This window comes from Citrus sinensis, chromosome 5 (assembly GCF_022201045.2).
Source record: "Citrus sinensis cultivar Valencia sweet orange chromosome 5, DVS_A1.0, whole genome shotgun sequence".
NCBI lineage: Eukaryota > Viridiplantae > Streptophyta > Magnoliopsida > Sapindales > Rutaceae > Citrus > Citrus sinensis.
In genome coordinates this window covers 35,382,744-35,397,196 of record NC_068560.1, presented here as the reverse complement: position 1 = coordinate 35,397,196, position 14,453 = coordinate 35,382,744, and the positions used below count along the sequence as shown (strand labels likewise).

Here is a 14,453-nt window from a genome sequence, read left to right as displayed (position 1 = left end):
TGTCACGCCTTAATTGATATAGTGGGAGACTCACGTCTTAAGATTTGCAAGGACAAATATATGAAATACAGGTTTCCGGATACACAATAGGGATATTGAAAAAATAATTCATAAAAAAGAAGCTTGCTAACGAGACTGATAATAAATTATCGTGTACAGCACTTTTACAGCCATACCAACTGAACTTCAGAGAGCATGAAGTTCAGTTCTTTGCCAAAATGAAAAAGTCCTGATCATGAACGCCATGGCTATAGTTCCATATGACTGGCAATCTTCCAAATATAGAGGAATAGTTAGTGATAAAGATTGTGCCACCTGTTGTTGCGAGGCTGATCTCTTGGAGGGTAGGAATCATAGGATATTATCGCCAAACAAACCATGATGGACTTTAACCTTGTATATATAGTTACAAATTTGGTAACTTCTCAGATTAATCTTTTGCCGAGCATTTGCATCTCCTCTGATGCTCTGTGAGTTCCTGCCATAACTCAAAATCTTCAACATGTCAAAATTATTCCTTTTGACGCATTAGAATCAAATGTTAATTCCAATCATATCATATGTTGCCTTTTGGCATCAAATTGTTCAATTTAAAGGAGAAAATGGGTATGAAATTATACTATTGGAATGAAAATAATATTGCAAGACTAGAATTATAATTCTATACCGGTCTCTGAGCCACCAAATGGAGAGTTTTCAAGAAAATGAAGTACCTCAATTTGCTTTTGAAGAAACTTGACATATTCTACTGCCTCCTCTAACATATCAGCGGTGTTTGTTTGCTGGCAAATACAAAGATGTTAAAGTCATGTTAGAAAATTGTGCACTCAAATCTTGTGAGCTCAATGCTCAGAGATATAGAAACTTTTCCCAAAGTTTGCCTACAAAACAATATAAAAAAAAATATTTGGGTCATTCTCTTGTTTCAGGATTTCAAGATGAAACATCACACACAAAGCTCCACATTGATGATGGAATTTTTACCAAATCCATTATAACAAACTGTTATTGTATAAATGACTCAGACGGTAGTATGTTTAGAGATTTCCCAGGGTTTCTTGGTATGTTTTTTTGTATCTTTATTTGGTTACGGTTTCTCTTTTCATAAGAATAATTTTGCTTACAAGAATGGTAAGAACCATATTTGGCTAGAGTGATTCAACCTCTGCTCTTGTATCATTACTGATCACTCTGTTTCGTGCTACCAGACAGCTTAGAACTATTAATTGTCTACCCAATTACATGGTGTTTATGTGCTCAAGCAACCTGGAAGCAAGTTATACAGTAATTACGGGACTCTCCTGATGGTGTTACTCGGTGGAATTCTCCTCCTATGGAAACCCACAGTATTTCACATCATGATTTCTGAATCTTCGATGCCAACTTTTGGTAATAAAATTTACAAAAGAAAAAATTGATACATTTTATTTTCCGAAAGAATACGGCTATGATATCCAATGGCCTAAATCTCAGGGGCAAATGATCTAAATATAAGGGAGACTGGCCTTGAGAATTATCAAAATGTGTGTATAAAAGAGAAAAATAATAATTTTATTAAATGATACAATAAGATTACAATGAGTAACCAGATCTCTCCCATTAGAAAATAACATTGACAATTCTGCCAAGCAAAAAGAACTCAAACTACTATAGATTACATTATGTTGTTCAACTTATCTAATAAATCAAGATTTCAAGATAAATATGAACCAGTGAATTATTTTAGAAGTTCATCTACATCTCCAAGGAGTTTAGTTCACATTTCTTGTTATATGCCGCATGTTTATCTGTATAAGCAAGGATTTGCATCAATAAGAAATGTCTTTTCATTATGTAAAACTTAACATTCTTTAGAGATTGTGGTTTCTCTCAAAGTAATCTGACTATTCTTTGTCTAATTTGATTTCAATTTCCTCCCGGCGCAAACCTACATCTTTGAAAACTGAAATTCATATATGCAGGGAAATTTCCCAAATTGAAGACGACTTTGGAAACTCAAATTGAAAAGATGGCTTAATCTTAATAAAGTGTCCGACCACAACATCGGTGCCGGTAACTAATTAGTATAGAACTAGTACGGTTTCCTTCTCTCTCTCTCTCTCCCCCTCTCCCTCATATCTCACAAAAGAGGGGGGGGGGGGGGGGGGGTAGCCCAAATCAAGTTTTTAACCTACCTGCCCTACGATTTGAACTTGGGTGGTTACCCAAATAAAACTGCTGGGAAACCACTTGGCTGGACCCCCAAATATGAAAGTTGGAGAATAAAACCTTTTACGATATTTGACATAATACCCAAGCATATTCTAAGACCCATCCAAGTGCCCATTACTATGGCTGGCAAAGATAGGAATGTTTAGAGATTATGGCATTTAACACCACACCCCGAACATATTGTAAACTACAATATTATTATTTTTTTTAATTTCTTTTATGAGAAAGTCACATTTTTTGTTTGACAACAGTTACAAGAAAGTTAAATTGAAACTAAGAATACAAGAAAAACACTCCATGGCTTTTAAACGACCACGAAAATTCCTCTATTTTACATGACTAAAACATTTTACGGCATTCGACATAAACACCATAGGCATATTCAAAGAGCCATCCAAGCGGCCAGAGCCTAGTTCTATTACTAGGGCTGATGACAAATTGGTATCAAAGTCAGGCATGGAACCGATGATTAAAAATGTTAGGAAACTATAGCATTCCAAATTGTGCCCAGGGCATATTCTAATCCGCAATATTTTTACTTTTGTTATAAGAAAGTTAAATTGTAACTGAGGATACAAGAAAACAGTCCCATGTTTCATTGGTTTGGAATGAAGAAATAACTAATCTTACCTTGTCCATGTTCGGCACAAGATCCTGAAGCTTCCTAATACGGTCACTGATCCGCGTCCTACGAACCTAACCAAGACGATGAAAAGCTCAGAACAATACTAAAAATACTTTTATTGCTTATTCAGCTGAGCTTATGAAGTTTTCTTACCCTCTCAGCAATACTTCGAGGATGAGTGGCACAACCACGCTTTGCACGAACCCTACAAGGCACTGAATCCTCCAACAGTTTCTCCATATCCATATCTACCAAATTTGAAACACCACCAGGTACCTGTCCACTTTGCTCCACTTTCTACCATGGACAAAAAACAAAAATGACCAAATAACTAAAATATTTTTTCCCTGAAAAAAGATGACTAACTTCATAGCCCTTTTGCTGTGAATTCTGGACTTAATCAAACAAAAGATAAAAAAATTTTTAGAAGAAGAAAAAGGGAAAGGAAAATAAATAGACACATTCACCAACCATTTAAAAAAAAAAAAGTCATTTTATTTTCATATTTCATAAACCAATCCGTTTACCACCCTGATGTGAGGAGAATTCGAACCTTAGAACATATATAATTTCAACTAGCAGCCACAACTTATCTATAATTGAAACAAGTAAAAACGCCGATACATAGTTATGTATAACTTTTGCCATTTTATAGACTTGAAAAACAACAGAAACACAAAGCAAGTAGAAAATGTAACATAAAAAGGCTGCAATGCAAACCAATAATAAGAAGAGTGCATTACTATATTAAAAAATAATAATAAAATACTTATTTACCAAGTGAGAGTGAAAGTTCAGTTTTGCAGTTGGAGATGGAAATTGTGTATTGTTGTCTTCCCTAGCTCTCTTATTGGAATTAGGAGAAACATCGACATAATCGTAACTCGATGGAGTTGCATAGTTTGAAAAGTACCCATCAAATAAATCGGCAGGGGAGCTGTTCTGCCGCTGGAAACCAACTTGGTCCAGCTGACTCTGACTCAAGCTCAGCCCAGCAGTAACACTAACAGGATCGCCGCTACTAAGTAGCTGAGTCAGGCACTGGTTTGGCTTCAATGGGTCCTCTAATTCTTCTTCTAAAAGTGCATCTATCCACGAAGCTGGAGCTGACCGGAGCCGAGCGAGTCCTCCTCGGCTCAGTTCTCCACGACCGCCAACTCCACCTCCACCTCCGCCGCTTGAGCTACTGCTACCACCAGCTGTCGGTTGCATCTGTTTTATCGCCACTGATTTGCTAGCTTTTAGTTTACACTTCCTTTTCTCTAATTTTTTTTTTTTTGAAATTTAGATAGAGAATAAACAAATGAATATGAAATGAAATGAACCCTCTACCTCTACCTCTATTTTTTTTTTTTTTATAATTTATTTTATACTCTATCTTTCTCTGGTAAGTGGAAACAAGACCAGCCAGACGGTTCTTTTTATCATTTCACTTTCAATCCATTTATATCTAAGGTGTATGTGTACCTTACTCTTACGCCAAACGGGCTACAGATAAGTCAAAAGTATCGGTGATTGATTTTTTTATGACAGTCCATCGATACATCAAACGGTAATGGAGTAGGGAAGACAGGACCCCGCGCGTGATGTGAGGTTTTGTGATTTTGAGACGAGAGGTAATTAAAAAGTTGTTAGCTAGTTTTTTACGAGGTTTCTGTTCTTTTATTTATCAGTATCTTTGAAGTCTAAAATTTGGTAATTTTTTCTAGAAAAAGTTTTAAACTGTTTAAGGGGAGCAGCACCCGTCCATAAAATGTATATAGATAATTGTTGACGACATCATCATAGGCCACAGGGAGCGAAGCGATAAAAATTATAAAAGGTAAGTTGGGTGGAGGTGAGGCGAGGAGTGGTCTTGTACTTTCACTTTTCTTCTTTACTTTATATATGTATATGTATATTTTTTCCGCCGCAACTAAGGTGGAGGAAGTTTTCAAAAAGAAAACAAATATTGATAAATTTTAAATTTAGGAAAAAATTTACAATAATTTTTTAAGCACATTAATATAATTTAAAAATAAAATAAAATATATATGTTAATTTTTGTAGAATAGGAGTTAATATATTAATTTTTTAAAAATTAATAATTTAATTTTTTTATAATATTAATTTTTTAAACATACGTGAGTTTGCATAAAAATTAATAATATTATTTTTTCTATTTTATTTTTAGAAAATTTAACTTTTTTTTATTAATGTCAAAAAAATAAATATTATTTTAAGAAGATAATATTGTAAAAAAATAAAAATAAAAAATAAAAAATAATGAAAGAAGTGTCAATAATTTAACAACGAACATGTTTTAATATATTTTAAAAAATATAAGAAGTTAAAATATACGAACTTTAACATCCATACATCTTGAATTTAAAGTAAAGTTTTTTCATTAAACAACTCAAATTCCATATGTTGCCCCATTAAAATGTATGTTTTGTAAAATTTAAGCAAATAACCCTAAAACGCTATCAGCAAGAAGCCAATAATGATGATGCCCTTACTTTCTGAAATCGGAATTAAATTGATGGGGCACACATAAAAATAGGGTTTGGGAAATGGTCCCCAGGAAAAACGATTCTGCCTCCTTTAATATTTTGATATTCCAAAAATGTCTTCCATGATTTTTATTTTTTTTTTTTTCAAGAAAAGCAAATCGCAACCAAATGCATTGTGATCCAACAGTTGCCAAACCATCGCTGCCATCTCCATTTGGCCATTTTCGAGCAGCAATCGCGATCCAATAGCAGTAGCTGGTCCAATTCCGATTTGTTGTTGTCATTGTTTATGATGATGATGATTTTGATTATTATTATTGTTATTATTAAAATGAATTATTATTATTAATAGTAGTAGTATATCAATGATAAAAAGTATCATAATTAATTAATATATTAATGTTAATAATAATAATAGTTAATTAAGAATTTTTTAGTAATTTATAACAATATAACTAATCCTGATTTCAATTCTAATTGATAGATAAAACAAACACATCAATAATAATATAACTCATTTTGATTCTAAATTTTATAGTTAAAATAAATAATTTATTTTAATTACTATTTCTCATTACGATTACCATTGAGATTCCTGTTTAGTAAATGTTTTCTAAAAAATATCAAGATGCCCCTTGTTCAGAGTATTAGCAAACCAGCTATCACGGCCATCTCCACCGGTTGCTTTCTCAACGGCAGATATGATAAAGCTGCTCAGAATGCTTCCAACACCAAGTGTACTGAGGTAGAGTGAAAGTCCAAGACTTCTAATTTCGGTGGGAACATGATCATAGAAAAATTCTTGCAGACCAACCATGGTGAATGCTTCAGAAACACAAAACAAGACATATCAAGGAATCAACCAATCTATACTCACTGGAAAGAATTGTCACATTCGGCTTTATCAACAAGTCCATATTCTTCAGCAGTTTTGAGCCTTTTCATCTTCAACTAAAGCTGTAATGACCATGACTACAACAGATAAAAACACCCCACTTCCGATTCTCTGAAGCGTCATAATGCCAGAAGGTTTACTGGTGAAAGATCTTGCTATAAGCACGGAAATCGGTCATAGATGGGAACGACAAGAGCAATGGCAAGGCCAACAAATGATTGAAGAGAATCTGCGGGTATGTCAAAACTTTGTGTGACATATCGGTCCATAGTAGCTCCTTGCTTGGTAAACAAAGTTGGAGGCAGTGCAAACACAATGGCATACACCAAGGTTGTCCATTTTGGAACAAGCCTAACAATTGCCTTTGCTTCCTCAACTTCACTTGCACTGCACGCCTTGGCATATTCCTCTTAACCATCTGCTACAAGCAAGGCTCTGTTCAGGAACCTTCCAGTGGAGATTCCGTATCTTAGATTAGTTAAATAATATTTTTATTTTTTAACCAAAATATTCTAATGATAACGAGCTTTTACCTGAAGAAATGCATCCTTTGTTCTGCTTGAAGAAGGGAAAGACTAGCTATGTAGGCACTTGTGAATTTTAACATATATCAAAATATTAAAAGATGTTTAAACTTGCTTGAATTGGTCAAAAGTTTGGTCTGACAAGTTTCTACCAGCTTCCTCTTCAACAGCAATGGAAGGAGGCGTAGTGATTCTCCAGCTTATAATATCAGCAACAAATACCTTACCAATTCTCGGAAAGGCGTTTGCCATCCCTTTCCAGAGTATATCGATAAGATTTAGTTCCAAGCAAGAAAAGAATTAAGATTGTGTGAATGTAGCTTATAATGAAAGTTGTAAATATGGAGGCGAAACACATTAGAAAATACCTCCAATTGAAGAATGAAATTTTCAGTTTGCATTCTTCTTGGTGTTCTCCATCAAACTGATCTGCACAAAAAACCTGTGACACATGGTCTATGCCCACCCTCCAAGGCCCCCTGGATATAGCGAGAAAAAGAATAAGATTACCTGGAATTGATTAAGAGAACATGATACAAAATTATTTGTGCTAATCGAAGGTAACAAAGCCGATAAAGTTAACAAGCTTAGTCCCTGAATTACAATCAAATAATAAGTCAAGGATGATGAACTTATCCATTTTGCCTGAAATTCAGATAGAGGATAGACATTAAAGAATATGATATGCAAATCATAATAATTAACAAATATCTGAAATAAAAATGAAGCAAAACCCTCCAGGCAGTTGAGAGAACCGGGAAAGAAATTTATCAGCAAGTAAATACGAGAAGCCATAACAATAGTCCAGCAACGACCGAGAAAAAAAGGGGCTACAAATGCCCCTAAAAGTGGCCGCAACTGAGTCGTGCCTGACCACGTGTTTATGTTCACAGCTGCAGAGGAGCTCCATTCAGATACGTTAAAAGTGTCGATGAAATTCCTTAAAAAGCGAACCTCCCCGCCATTTCCACACCATTAATAAAGTAAGCAGATACTCAGCTGAGCCGTGCCACACTCTTTTTTTTTTTTTTTGGGTATGTCTAAGGTGAACAAAGAGACATGTGATAGTCATCTTTCTATTTTATGCAAATATAATCTGTGTTAGGTTACAGGTCACCTCACTCGAACGTTTTTTTATTTATATTATTAATTCAATCAAATGTTTCTGCTGTTATTCCTAGTTCTAAACTTTTAATGTTAATACTTTTGCCATTAACTTTAGGCAAAAGTAGGGATGGCTGTGTGAAATTTATTTATTGAGTGAAACAAGGTAAAATGATCCCCTGTTTTAAACTACTTGGGACATATTTTATTGGAGCAGATTTTTTCAGTTTCTTTTCTAAACAACTCACTTCCTTCCCATACATTAGTCACAGAAACAGCTCTTTACATTGCACTTGGCCTGTTACAAATGTATGATTTTGCAAAATGCAAGTAGGCAACGCAAATAATCCCACAGCAAGAAGCCAATTAATTTGTTAAGATTTTTAAAAAATACTCTGAAGTGGAATGAAAGATCAATGCTCCTTAGTTCAGTTGGAATCTGATTGTATAAAGTTCCTGAAGACGAACCATGGCGAATGCTTCAAAAACACCCCACAAGGCATACTGAGGAATCAACCACCACACACTCTCATTGGAATTGTTACACTGGGTGTATCAACAACTCCATATATTCTTTAGCTGTTTTAAGCCTCTTCATATCAACTAAAGCTGCAGCGACCATCACTATGACAGATTAAAACAACCTGGTTCCAATTCTCTGAAGCATCATTATTCCAGCAGGTTTTCCGGTGAAGGATCTTGCTGTAGACATGAAAACACGGTCGTAGATGGGAACGGTAAGAACAATGGTAAGGTTGATGAAGGTTAATTTGACGAGAAGCTGCGGGTATGTCAAAGCTTGGTGTGATAGATCCGTTCATTTTTGCTCCTTGCTTGGTAAAGAAATTTGAAGGCTATGCAAACATAATGCCGTACACCGAGGTAGTTGCCGATACTGGAACAAGCCTCAGAACTCAGAAGTGCCTTTGCTTCTTCAACTTCACTGATCCTACATACCTGGCATACTCCTCTGAACGATCAGGTGCAACTGTACAATCAGGGCTTTGGTCAGGGACTGCCAAAATTTGGTAATGATAAATTAGTTGCATACCAAGAGTTTTACATTTGTATAGATTACATATTTTAATTGCTAATTGATTAAAAAACCTCTTCACTTGTATACTTGAATTTGATCAGACAATGGCCTACCAGCTTTCTCTTCAAGAGCAAGCAATCACAAAAGTGGGTGGTTCTCCACTTGCAAAAGGCTTCACTTGTACAGCCTTTGCTGACCAGCGAAAGAGCAACGAAGGTGGGGGCTAGTAATCTTCACTCTTTTTAATTTCTCCCTTACAATATTTTCGGCCTCGGGGCCTGTACATTGTTCCGCCCATAGTTTGGGCTCCAATAGCTGGCCATACTTTTTCTTTGCTATATTATAACTTTGATTTTATTTTTTGAAGCTAAAGGAATTAAGGAAAGTAAACGTGAGCCAAATATTAAAATCATGCAGGCATGAATTGTAAGAGTTTATGAACGTCCAGCCTAGATCCCTGTTACGTGCATATACTTTGTATAAATATAAACAATAAATTCTCAAGAGCCGTCGTCCTCATCTTTACTTAATGTAAATTTACAATCAACACTTTTATAAAATTCTTTTATATTAACTTTTTTTTAGGTTTCAGCACTCTAATAGTATTAAAGATTTATATATTATCACAGTGCAAGTCCATAACTTTTTTTTTCTTTTGCCAACATCTACACACAGGCACACACATTCATTAGAAATTCGCAAGTCCAAATTACTAAATGCGAATTTCTTGCGGATTCGCTATTACACCATATAGTGTAATAGTTAATTAGACAAAAACACAAAAACATCATATAATATAATAGTAAATATGCCCAATTAGACATCCATATGAGAAGCTCGTGTGTGCATATATATACATTTTGTGTTTTTTTAAAAAGAAAGTATATGCATAATCTTAATAAAACTGGATTGATTATAAGTAAAATATGTCTAAAGGCAGAAAAAGTCTTGAGTGCTTCTTGAGATCTTCTCCTGAAGACAGTTTTTAGATAAATGTAAAAGACATTTAATTTTAAATTGATAAAAATAAGTTACTGTTATTGTATTTAATAGTATTGTATCTCCCTTCCGAGAAATTCTAGAATACATATGAGGTACCATGTCAACTATATAACAAATAAATAATATTATGACATGTGTGCATTCATTTTGAAAAATCATCATATAAGTGGTGGTTATATTAAATTCAACTACACGTGTCATGTATGCATCACTTGGTTGTAATACATTTGAGGTATTCTACAATTTATCCTCCTTTTTTGAAACTTCAACTTTATATTTATTCATTATTGATGTTTTAAAAAAATTGTTAGGGAACCACGACGGTGTAGAAAATTTTTAATTAAAAAAACAAGGCTTTTTCCATGAAATCACCATGTTATCATAAGGGAATTTAGAAAAGAAAATTTTTTATAGTACATGCCGTACGATACAACCGAAAAAAGATTAGGTAAAAGAAAACTATTTAAAGTAATACAATATTGGAAGATTATCAACATGGCGACGAAAAAGTCCGATTGCGAAAGGAGGAGCCGGAGCATCACATTATTTAAAAGAATCATAAGGCGCCAAAATTGAACAAATGAAATAATCGGCAGTTATTTGAAACGGCTGGGAACTGTGATGCTAATTGAAGGGTGTATTTGTGGTTAGAAATGCCTCCAATTGCTCTTGCACCATGGTCCAAGCAACCATCACGTGTCGTTCCTCCGTCAACGTAGCACCAACGGCGAATCGCATGGCATATATTCCTCCACAAACGGCGTGGGTCATGTAGGCTTTCCCAGATGCATTTATGGACTCCAATAATTCTCGATTGAACTCATTTATTGCTTCCTCCTCTGTGAAGAGCTGTTGAGAATGACAGTTTTCGTATTTGGGTTTAAGTTTATCCATGACTGCCGATGGAGAAACCCTGAAACACACAACGGAAAATTGTCTGGGAAACACAATTTCAAACCTCTTATCACTGGCCACAAGCCTCTCAAAAAGCTTGGCCATATTTACATGGCTGCGCAGGAAGTGCCTTAGATTTGCCACCCCATAGTTTCTTATCACAAGCCATAATTTCAATGAACGAAATCTTCGACTTAGAGTTATTTGCCAATCTTTATAGTCCACCACTTGTTTGGACTCCGTGGCTTTGTTCTTCAAGTACTCAGGATTTGTTGAGAGAGAGCTCACGAGTGCGCTTGGATCCTTCACCCAGAGGCAACAACAATCTAATGTTGTAAAGAACCATTTGTGTGCATTGAGACTAAACGAGTCCGCACCTTCAACTCCATCGATAAAATGTTGAAACTCTGGGCAAATACAGGCACTTCCTGCGTATGCTGCATCCACATGGACCCATATTCCAAATTGTTTTGCTACGTCGCAAAGCGGCTTCAATGGATCAACTGCAGTGATTGCAGTCGTCCCGATTGTGGCACATAGGAATAATGGGACCAGTCCAGCTTCTACATCCAAGTTGATTTGTGTCAGCAGTGAGTCTGGTGATAGCCCATAGGATGACGATTTTGTTGTCTTAATAGCTCGGAAATTCTTGAGATCGATTCCGACAATCTGGGCAGCTTTCTGGAGGGCACAATGAGTTTGATCAGATCCATACACAACTAGCTTGGATATATTTTCTCTTCCAATTTTATTCAGAACCCGATCTCTTGCAGCAGTTAGTGTGCACAGAATGGCCTCACATGTAGTTCCCTGTATAACTCCACCGCCATTGCCTGAGAAAAGGAAAGACTTGGGAAGCTTGAGCATTTGACCAAGCCAATCCATTACTATATTCTCAAGCTCAGTTGCAGCCGGCGATGAGATCCAATTGAATCCCACAACATTAAAGCCAGAGCTCAGCATTTCACCGAGAAATCCGGCGATGCTACCACTTGAAGGAAAGTAAGCGAAGTAGTTGGGGCTTTGCCAGTGCGTTACACCAGGGACAATGTGTTCTTGTACATCCTGGAGGATTGTTTCCATGGACTCAGGATTGTACGGGGCGCATTCTGGCAAGCGTTTTCTGAGATAGCCAGGTTCAACTTGGCTTCGAACCGGGTATTTGTCGACATTTTTGTAGTAATCAGCAATGAAGTCAATTACCATGTGGGCTTGCCTCCTGAATTCCTCTGGGTCCAGAGGGTTAATGACTAAACCTGAATTGCCATCGAGTTGGTCAGATGTGAGGCTGCCCATTTGAGCTGAAAACAAATTAAAATTGAATGGAAAGAAAATGGAGGCTAAGAATGTTGGAATAGGAAGAGTTGGTGGCTTATTTGTTATTACCTCCGTTCCTCGGCTTGGTGTATAAATGGTGGAAGATAGCTTCTCCATTTATAGTTGTTTACGCCAAGGTGTTATGTCTGAAATATCCCTGCCTTTTCCGGATCTAAAGAATAAGCAATCAATAAAATTAATTATTTCAAATAACCACTGAGACGGCTATTCTGATGGCATGCATTTATCAAATTAATTATTAACTCGTCCCGTCCACTATTGCAACTACTCATACTAGACGTTTGACTCTACCCTGTCCATTTATCAAATAGAATTGAATTCCCTCGTGGTACACCAACGTATTTATTTTTATAATAATTTAAAGAATCCTAACCTTCAATCCCAATTAAAATCTTAATATTATTTATCCCTCATTTATTAAATAATAAATTTCACAACTTATAAATTACTTAGTTTTCATACAATGAATAAATACTACATCGATAAGGATTTAAAATATAGCTTAAATATTAGAATGCCTGACATTACTCTTATTTTTATATACATTGTGGCAGAAATATCAATAAATAATAGGGACAATGTCATACGTTGCTGAAGTTTGGGAAGAGACAAAAAAAATCTTTTATATTCATGACTGGTGTTGTCGCTGAAATTAAGTTGATGCATACTCACGATTCTTAAAGAAGTTCTTATTATGGAATAATGAAATTGAATTTCTATGTGTTCGTAGAGTTAATGGAGTTGTTTTCAAGTAACTGTGCTTCCTAAGATCTACCAAGCAATCTTATTTTTTATTAAACAAAAAACAATGAGTTAAACAAAGAAAAAAAAATAGTAGATCATAGTAGTAAAAAAATTAAGAGAGGAAGAGAGTTTTTATAAGATTATAAAGAAAAAAGTATTGAGTTGAAATTATTTTTTAAGAAATTTCAATCTAATAGATTGTCTTAGGAATCTATAGTTTATAAAATATTATTTTAGAAAAAAAATATGTTACTGAAAAAAAACGTGGCTCTTTAATTAATAAAAAAAATAGTATGATGTCTTAATTTTTTAAATGAAGACAAAATCTCTTTCATAATTTACAATTTAAAGAAAAAGAAGAAACAAGAGGGGTTTGTTGATATTAATTGGAGTTAGGCTTTCCGGCCTTAGTATGCCTTAGTTGACTTTGTTGATCTCAAATAATAAAGAGAAGGCTGACTTTGGCCATCACCAAGAAGGGGGCCATATTCATTCAGTCATTCAGAGCAGTCATATTCGGAATAGGGAAAGAAAAAAAAAAAAAAAAAAAAGACAAATTGCTGATAAAAATAGTGTGAAACTTCTCGTACGTTTTTGCCAGCAATTAGCCACTTTGTCAATTTTTTTCTTAGAAATAAAAAAAAAAAACCAAAAATATGGCTGACTTGAGCCGCCAATGTTTAACCTTGACGTGCTTTCAAGAAAACAAATCAGAAGATATTGGCTTTGGCTAATATGAGTCCGTGGTCGGCTGATCAGGCTAATGGCTTTTAATGAGAAATACCATTAAAGTTGCATTCATTAGGGAACAGGGGCGGAGCCAGCATAGGACCAGGTGGGGCACATGCCCCAGCTGGCTTTCAAAATTTTTTTTTGATGGTTTTCTTAAAAAAATATATTTTATTTATTATTTATCAAAATGCCCCACGTAAATTTTAAAACTTTGAAAGTGCCCACATAATTTTAAAAACATTTCACGTTGCCCCTAACTTAAATGTCTAATTCTAAATAATTTGATTAACTATTATAATATCATAAAAATCAATAAAGACAAATGAGAGAACCTTTATCAAATGAAATTCATTAAAAAATTAATTAAAATAAGTAAAATCTTAGCTTTCCGCTTTCTCTCGTCTCTTCCATAGTTCCATGAAATAAAGTGTGGTGGGTGGACTCCATAGCAGATTAGGCGATTTGCAGTGCTCCCTGATCGTCACCATGCGCGTGATGTTTTTTAATTCTAATTTTTTATTTCATTATTTTTTCTATTTTAAAATTGCTAATTTTATTATATAGCTTAAATTTGAAGTTCATGCAAACATTTGATTTTGTGTTTACTTTATACTTGATGAAAAATATTCTTGATTTTGCAAATGATTTGTCACAAGCATTACAAAGGAAAGATCAAGATATTGTGAATTCCATGAAATTAGTTAGTATTTGCAAACTAGGTCTACAAAGGATGAGGAACATGGATGGAATTCTTTGCTTAGTCAAGTTTCTTCATTTTGTGAGAAGCATTTTATTATTGTTCCTGTCATGGAAAATATGTTTCTAACCCCTGGAAGATCAAGGCATAGAGCACAAG

The 14,453-nt window shown here is 34.8% G+C and overlaps 2 protein-coding genes and 1 pseudogene across 4 annotated transcripts; all 3 read right to left on the bottom strand.

Moving 5' to 3' along the window:
- Positions 1-93: 93 nt before the first annotated feature.
- LOC102616664 (transcription factor bHLH80) lies at positions 94-4,359 on the bottom strand. Of its 3 annotated transcripts, none has more exons than XM_025096286.2 (5): positions 3,614-4,359; positions 2,990-3,133; positions 2,842-2,907; positions 714-782; positions 94-495 (listed from the first exon to the last, which is right to left on the bottom strand). In XM_025096286.2, the coding sequence occupies exons 1-5, from the start codon at positions 4,046-4,048 to the stop codon at positions 352-354; spliced, it is 858 nt and encodes a 285-aa protein (XP_024952054.1). In that variant the 5' UTR covers positions 4,049-4,359; the 3' UTR covers positions 94-351. The 3 variants fall into 3 exon arrangements, with proteins under 3 accessions (XP_024952054.1, XP_006473253.1, XP_024952055.1); XM_006473190.4 differs by having other exon boundaries at positions 94-478; positions 3,614-4,333; XM_025096287.2 differs by lacking the exons at positions 94-495; positions 714-782 and adding an exon at positions 1,531-1,787.
- A 1,552-nt stretch (positions 4,360-5,911) lies between these two features.
- LOC127902455 (protein NRT1/ PTR FAMILY 5.10-like) lies at positions 5,912-6,999 on the bottom strand (annotated as a pseudogene).
- A 3,280-nt stretch (positions 7,000-10,279) lies between these two features.
- Positions 10,280-12,199, bottom strand: LOC102616375 (tyrosine decarboxylase-like). Its single transcript, XM_006473189.4, has one exon. The coding sequence runs from the start codon at positions 12,077-12,079 to the stop codon at positions 10,514-10,516; it is 1,566 nt and encodes a 521-aa protein (XP_006473252.2). The 5' UTR covers positions 12,080-12,199; the 3' UTR covers positions 10,280-10,513.
- Between the last annotated feature and the right edge of the window lie 2,254 nt (positions 12,200-14,453).

Coding starts and splice junctions, on each gene's coding strand:
- LOC102616664 (XM_025096286.2), bottom strand. CDS start 4,048: ATGCAACCGACAGCTGGTGGTAGCAGTAGCTCAAGCGGCGGAGGTGGA. Junction 3,134..3,613: donor TGAACTTTCACTCTCACTTG/GTAAATAAGTAT, acceptor TGTCCATGGTAG/AAAGTGGAGCAAAGTGGACA. Junction 2,908..2,989: donor CTCGAAGTATTGCTGAGAGG/GTAAGAAAACTT, acceptor CGTCTTGGTTAG/GTTCGTAGGACGCGGATCAG.
- LOC102616375 (XM_006473189.4), bottom strand. CDS start 12,079: ATGGGCAGCCTCACATCTGACCAACTCGATGGCAATTCAGGTTTAGTC.